Below are 7,628 nucleotides of genomic sequence, written 5' to 3' on the forward strand. Positions count from 1 at the left end.
CATTCGGGTTTAGCTGTGGGGTTTGAAAGGGGCTTGCCATTGTCTGGGGCTGATTAAGTCGATGGTCAATGTAACCTCCTTATGTAAAAGACAAAAAATCGTTCTTTAACGTATCTAATTCGCTTTTAAATTTACTGATGTTTTCCATTTGTACTTCTTGCCACTGTTGTTGACTTTCCTGTAGTTGCTGCTGACTTTCCTGCAACTGTTGGAGACTTTCTAACTGTTTCCTTTCTTGTTCCAGTTGCCACTGCTGTAATTTTTCTTCTTGTTTGTTTTCTTTCTCCTCTAACAACTGCTGTAATTTCTCTTTTTATTTCTTTTCTTTTTCCTCCAACAACTGCTGTAATCTCTCTTGTTTATTTTGCTGTTCGAGCTGCCACTGTTGCAGGTTTTCTTGCAACTGCTGTTGTCTCTCTTCTTGTTTCTTTTCTTTTTCCTCTAACAACTGTTGTAATCTCTCTTCTTGTTTAATTTCTCGTTCTTCTTGTTTCTTTTCTTTTTCCTCTAACAACTGCTGTAATTTCTTTTCTTGTTTATTTTCTTTCTCCTCCAACAACTGCTGAAGAACGAGAAAAGAAACAAGAAGAGAGATTACTTGTTTCTTTTCTTTTTCCTCCAACAACTGCTGTAATCTCTCTTGTTTATTTTGCTGTTCGAGCTGCCACTGTTGCAGGTTTTCTTGCAACTGCTGTTGTCTCTCTTCTTGTTTCTTTTCTTTTTCCTCTAACAACTGTTGTAATTTCTCTTCTCGTTCTTCTTGTTTATTTTCTCGCTCTTCTTGTTTCTTTTGTTGTTCTTGTATTGATGCCATCAAATCTGCTAAGCTGTAGTTTGATTTTCCGCCTCTCGTTTCCATCTTCTTCTTCTTTTTTTTCTTTTTCTTATTTTCTATCCCACTTCTGCCACCAATTTGTTACGTCTCTGTATGTTTGTTTGTTAATTATTCTAAGATACAAGTCCTTTCTTTATAAAACTTGTTTATTCTTCCTCAATACAACTTTGTAATGTACTTAATTTTCACAGTTACACACACTATAGTTCACAACAATTCACTCACTTTCTATCGTGCTTAGCCTTAATTGTCCGTCCCCGCAAACTGTAGTTCCGATCTCTGTGTCTGCTATCCTCAGTTCCCGCCAACCCTAATCGCCGTCTTTCTTTCTCTCTGCCTGCTTCGTCTCCGCTACGTCTCTGCCTCGTCTGTCTCCACTAGTGCTTCGAGTCCGTCTGTCTCTCTCACTGTCTAGTGCACTTATATACGATAATACTGCCTGTTCTAGAAACTTCTAAGACTCTCAACACGTGCTACCAGCGTCAATTGACTCCCGCTGTCGCAACACACTAGCGAATCTTCTAGAATATTCGTCACGTGACCCCGCTGTCGTAACACACTAGCGAATCTTCTAGAATACTCGTCACGTGACCCCCACTTAACAATACCTTAGTTCCTTGGAAATTATCATTTTTACGAATAGCTTTCCAATACAAAAGAATTGCAGAATAACAATATTCGCTGTACTTCAGTAAAAGGAATTGGATATTATTTGCAGAGTCAGTTCTATGCATTGCCTGTGGATATTTCAATGAGAATTACCTTTTGTATGATTGAACTTTCCAGAATCTCAATGGTACTAGAAAAGTGTCATGATGATATTCTTTAAACACTTGTAAATCTTTATTTATCTTTTTTGTGACAGTTTTTTATAATAAAAAAGCGCCTTTATAATTTACACATTATATCTTTGTACATTCTGAGCCCCCTCCCCCCAGTGGCATGTCTGTGGACTTCTGTGCTAGAAACCGGGTTTCGATACCCTTGGTGGGCAGAACACAGGTAGCCCATTGTGTAGCTTTGTGCTTAATTACAAACAAAAACTAAATTCTGATGGGAAAGAATTTGTTTTTCAAGGACCAATAAAACCAGTAATTGCTGGAAAGTATATATTCTACTATGTCTAGGAGCGGATAACACCGTATCTTTTTTCATTTCGGGTTTTACTCAGTCTCATCTTTGGCAATCGGAAACTTTTGCTAGATTACTGTACACGAAAAAAATATATAAAAAAATAGGATAACGTGACTGTTTGACTATGAATTGTAATAGTTATTTCATAGTTCTGTTGTATTGTTAGTATTGCTTGTGAAAATTCTTCTTTTGATTCAATAAATCGAAGAGAAAAACGATATATTCCTAAAGAACAACGCTCATCGAGGTAGTAATACTAACACTAACATTGAATGAGTAACACCTAAGTTAATACTAATACTAGTTCAACTAGTTGTAATAGCTATTATTACTATTAGTATTACTAATGGGTCCAGCAACTTAAGTTGTAGTGTTATGCGATAGTTAGGCTTTTGATATAACACTTAGAATTATAAGTTAAATAACGACGATAGTGATACAATGATAGTGATACTCTCATTGGAGTGGAGATTCAGTTGACTGTTCATTTTTTCATAAGTTTTTACTACATATTGTGCACATTGCAGTTGTTGTTGATATAATAATAATGAGAGTCATATCTCAAATTGTATTTTTAGTGAGTGAAAGATATTTCATTTTTAAAAAAAGATTGGATAATCTAACTTGGAAACTTCTAATAGAGCTTGAACAGGTTTATGTAAAAAACTTAAATCAATCGACGGTCTTGAAAAAATGTCTTGGGTTCTAGCCAAAAGCTTTTAGATTTAATCTAAATGGATAAATGAGCAAATGGATAAATTAGTAGAAAAATTAAAAATGTGTTTGAACTGCCCTAATAAAGCCATTTAGTTCATCTGTAAACATTCTTCAGCTTGCTTAGAATAGATCCCATCACATGTAAAAATCTCTTTTGTATCCACAGATCTAACATGAAATATGAAAGAATGGTCAATAAATTACTTAAAGTGCTGATGATATTAAGGTCTTTGGTGTCGCTGGCTTTGAGTTTTTTTTTGTTTTTTTTAATAGTTTCAGTTTAGTTTAGTGGATGGGACAGCCTTATTGTCCCTAAATATCATGCTAATCCAAACTTATATCTCCACTAATTTTTCATTTATTCCTTACACCCTTCTTCAACTTTCTGGTCCTCAACTTCTCTTGGGGAAGCACTCCTGAATGAATTATTTATAGAGCTTCATAGTAGTTCTTTTTATCTGGTTAATACATTAACTCTTCATTTTTCCCATTTCTGACATTATTATCGTCTTGTATTACATGAAATACTGAGCATCTTCACAAATTATTACCATTAAATTTTCTTCCATTTTTACATCATCCTGAATTTAAGCACTAACTAAACAAATGTTAATCCTAACTTTTCTGAATGCCTTACCGAAACCAAATCTTTTCAGTATACTTAGAGCATCTTCTGCTACAGATATATTGGGAACCTTTCCTTCCCCACTGTTATCTACAAAGATATGTTCAAATGTGTTTGATACAATTATCTGCATCTTACTTAGTAGACGTGTTTCCTTATTTCTAAATTTAAACATACAGTATATACTAAAAACAAGAATATTGTTAGTATCAATCTAACCAACATCTTAATGTCATCAGAAAAGTTAATGTACTAGTAGTTCAGTTAATGTAGATATTCAAGCATTGATATAAATAATGAAAAACAAATCCAAATGTGGACCTTTGGAGAAATCCAATTGTGACATCTTTGCATCAAATTATTTATCATCATTTTCTGCTTTCTACCACAAAACCTTTTTTTTTTGCCTATTTTTCCACTAATACCATAAAAACATTTCTAAATATCGAGAAACATAAACTGAAATGCTCTAATCCAAAAAAGCAGAAACTTTATTAAAAAAATTAATTTTTGAAATGTAAGAGTTAATAAGCATAAGCTTTGGAAATCCAGGTATAATTTTTGTTTTTATATTTTAAACTAAAACTAGATCTCTGGTAAAATTATATACTTGTATAATAGTTTACCTGATGAGCTTCAGTTTAAGCTTAGTGAAATGTTTCTTGCATCTGTACATGTACATTAGATTTCCAAAGCTGTATTTAGTTTTGCTAAGCAGTATTTGTGATTATTTGAAAAGTAGTGTTAATGATTCTGTCACCTTAATCAGTTGCATTTTCTTTTTTTTTTCAGAATCTTAACATAAGTGAACTGTGAGTGAAAACTGAAAATCTAGCAGTTTTGTGGATGACCACTTGACACAATCCTTTATACATGAAACACCAACCTATAATAAATGGCCAACAGCAGTAAATCAGAAGATATTTCAAAATCCTTATGGATGGCACTGTACAGTCCCATTGTTCAACCTTCTAATATTAATACTCGAGAAAGGCCTGTTTGGTTGTCACTTATTGCTTTATTTTTCAACCCCAAAGTTCTCTATAAAGCTCTTCACTTGACAGTTGCATTATGTGTGATGACAAAATTCAAGAGATTGGGATTTTTTTGGATAATGTTGTCAGTGGCATTGGGATAATAAATACGGAGAACTCTCATTTTTGATTTGCTGAGCAGATGTATATTAAATGGTGTTTGATCTTTTTTTGCACATCATTTTAATAACTTTAAGTTCTAAAAAAACTTCTCATAATACAATTAATTATACTTGATGAACAAAGCTGTGCCATGCTTTCATGCAAACAGTGTTACAGTGGTGTGAAGACATTACTAAGATTCTTTCCACACTCATCAGTGTTTACATTTCCTATCAACTGTACAAACAGCTTCTATAATCCTTCTCTGACTAGCATTAGTGTGAGACATTGGACAAAAGATTCAAGGAAGTTTAAAGTTTCAGTGGTGCAGACCCAACAAAAGATTCAGCACATGAAATGGATGTACAACAGACATATATTTAATTTTGGAAATAATAAAAGAGAATTACTAAATTCTAAAGCAACCCAACCCTGGTATTTTATCTTAAAACAGAAAGTACCAAACAGCACTGCGAACTTTGTGCAACATTTTCACACTTCTCCTAAACATGACATTCATCCAGCACTATGGATGTTTATCAAACCATTTGCTAAAGGAATGGCCATTTTGACTGGCAGGTACAGTAAATGTAAAACTTTTTTCGTCACATTATGGAGTGTTCATGAAGTTTACGCCAATTGGAAAATGATGATATGATATTTGCATGTTATCTGTTATATAAAGAAGTGGTTATGCTATATATTTTTTTCTGGATCATTTATAACTTGTGTTTATGATTTTGGTTTAATAATTTCACTGATTAGAGAAAATTAAAATTTGTTACACTACATTAATTTGTAAATACAAATTTTTGTAACTGATGCTTTGTATATTATCTCTCAGACTTCTTTCCAAAGCTTCAGATTAGTACTAGCAGCAAGATTTAAAAAATTTTAAATATGGATATAAGTAAGTATAATGAATAGATGTGTCAATGAGACAAACTACTAATTTGCTGGAAATGTGTATTTTAAACTATGGAGTTATTTACAAAAATGTACAAAATATCTGATGTGATACTTATATATTGCAAATTATAATCTGTTTATTGATAATTGAAAGTTTTTCTAGTCAGTAGTATAAAAAACAGGTTATATACTTTTAATATTTATCATTTTTATTTTAGGGGATTTAGAAAATGGTGGAAAGATTTACCAAAACACAAAAGGTTATATTTTCTTTCAGTGCTGAAAACAAATCGTGTAAAAATAGGAGGTATGTATACAAGGCAAAAATGATATCCTTGCACATGTTTGCTTCTTTTTGAATTTTTTTTATCCCTAAAAAATGCTGGCACTGTATTGTTTTTCTTCATTTATCAGATACATGACATACTGTAAAAATAATGTGCAGAGCTGTGAACATATAAACATGACTACTGAAGGTAGGATTAATGTAGCATTAAATAGAGGTTTCTCGCCTCATATTAGTGATAGAGGAAATTTAACAAACTAAATGTTGAACAAAAAATAAACTAACATCAACATTTGGTAAAATAGATAAAAAAGAAATGTTTTTACCATATATCCCAATGAAAAGTATAAAATCTATATATAATTTTATGAATTACAAAGTATTATTTATTACAAACAGTTTCATGTATTTTATAACATTTGTGTGTTATTACTTTGTCTTTAGTATGTAATCAGAGTTTAGAATAAATGAACATAAGAAAAATGTTAAAAAGTGAAAACTCTGCATTAGCTGAACATGTAAATTATACTGGACATATGTAGTGGGAAAAAATTATTTTGGCTCAACCAATTAATATGACTGTTAGAAATATCAGAGAAACTTTTGAAATAATGGAACACAGCAAAAACAACTTGATTTTAAATAAGGATGAAGGGTTAAAAAATAAAGTATATAGATGGTGTGATCTTTTTTATTATTTGTAAACTAGTCACATGACCATGGCTTTTGAACTTATATAGCACAAAGTAACTGTTTTTCACACTCCAGAAGATGATGTGAAACCATGTTGAAACATTTATAGTGCCTTTTATAACCATTGATCAGTTTAAATAAAGATTTTAATTGTGAATGATAAAACATTGTTCTTTTGTGGGTTTTTAATATTTTGAATGAATATGTCAAGTTTGAAAGAGAAATCTCAGCTACATGATATCTGATTTAGAAATGTGAGCTGAAGAGAAGCTTATAGGTTTGGATTTGTTTTCTCTGAAGTATAGAAGTACTTGTAAAAGTGCTTTGAATCAGCATGAAGGTGGCGGGGTTTGGATAGTCTTGTTGTGGATTGTTTACATGAGTAATAGAATGACAAGAGTAAAAATGCTAATTTACATATATCGATAATAAGTTTAAATTGAGACTTGTTCTTTAACAAAGTTATCTCTTTCTTTTAGCTATACATTTTTGGATAGTTTTTCCTGATAACAATAGGTATATAGATGTAAGAAGCTACCATTATTTTGTTTTTTCTGATGCTTTGTTTGATAGTTTCGTGAGTAGAGGCATGACCTTTTATGGACAAATGACATTTTGTCACCTTGATCACTTGTGTATTTTTATGTATTACCAGATTACCTTGTCAAAGTTCCCAGTTTGTGTAAAATCTTCAGCCAATAACATCTATAAAAACCAAGACTAAACAAATAACTAATTTTTAGAAACACAAAAAAAATCTAGCATATATAAAAAAAAAACGTTTCTGATATACAGACAGCTTTCTTGCTACGAGATGAGAACTTTGTTGTTACACCAATCAATTTACTGCTAGTTTTGTTTTTCCCCAATTGGTTAAAAAAAAATTGGAAAGTTTAAAAGGTGATAAAGCTCTTGGGCCAGATAATATTTCCCCAAGGATTTTGAAGGAAGTTGAAGATTGGATATGTGAGCCACTTGCTACTATTTTTTTTGTCAGTTCTTGAATAGTAGGCAGGTACCAGAAGATTGGAAGTTAGCTACTGTAACTCTTCTTTTCAAGGGAGGTGATAAAAATTGTCACAGTAATTATAGACCCATTAGTCTTACTTCAGTTGTGGGGAAAAATTTGGAAAAGTCTGTTAAACGATGCTTTGCAAAGTCATTTAATAATGTTTAGAATTTTTATTGGATAGTCAACATGGTTTCACTAAGGGAAAGTCTTGCCTTACAAATCTTTTAACATTCTTTGAAAAGGTAACTGCTTATGTAGATGAGAGTAAGGGTGTAGATTTG

General features: G+C 31.8%; 1 protein-coding gene across 2 annotated transcripts in view; it reads left to right on the forward strand.

Moving 5' to 3' along the window:
• The first annotated feature begins 1,781 nt into the window (after positions 1-1,781).
• LOC106458120 (metalloendopeptidase OMA1, mitochondrial-like) overlaps positions 1,782-7,628 on the forward strand; it is a 23,596-nt gene continuing 17,749 nt past the window's right edge. Inside the window, exons 1-3 of one of the 2 annotated variants that reach the window (XM_013917579.2) lie at positions 1,782-1,837; positions 4,104-5,026; positions 5,575-5,663. In XM_013917579.2, coding sequence (XP_013773033.1) covers positions 4,599-5,026; positions 5,575-5,663 — 517 coding nt within the window. In that variant the 5' untranslated portion in view covers positions 1,782-1,837; positions 4,104-4,598. Of the gene's footprint in view, positions 1,838-1,858; positions 2,217-4,103; positions 5,027-5,574; positions 5,664-7,628 lie in introns of those variants that run through there. The other variant, XM_013917580.2, reaches the window with a different exon arrangement.

The sequence above is a fragment of the Limulus polyphemus genome, unplaced genomic scaffold (genome assembly GCF_000517525.1).
Source record: "Limulus polyphemus unplaced genomic scaffold, Limulus_polyphemus-2.1.2 Scaffold418, whole genome shotgun sequence".
Classification (NCBI taxonomy): Eukaryota; Metazoa; Arthropoda; class Merostomata; order Xiphosura; family Limulidae; genus Limulus; species Limulus polyphemus.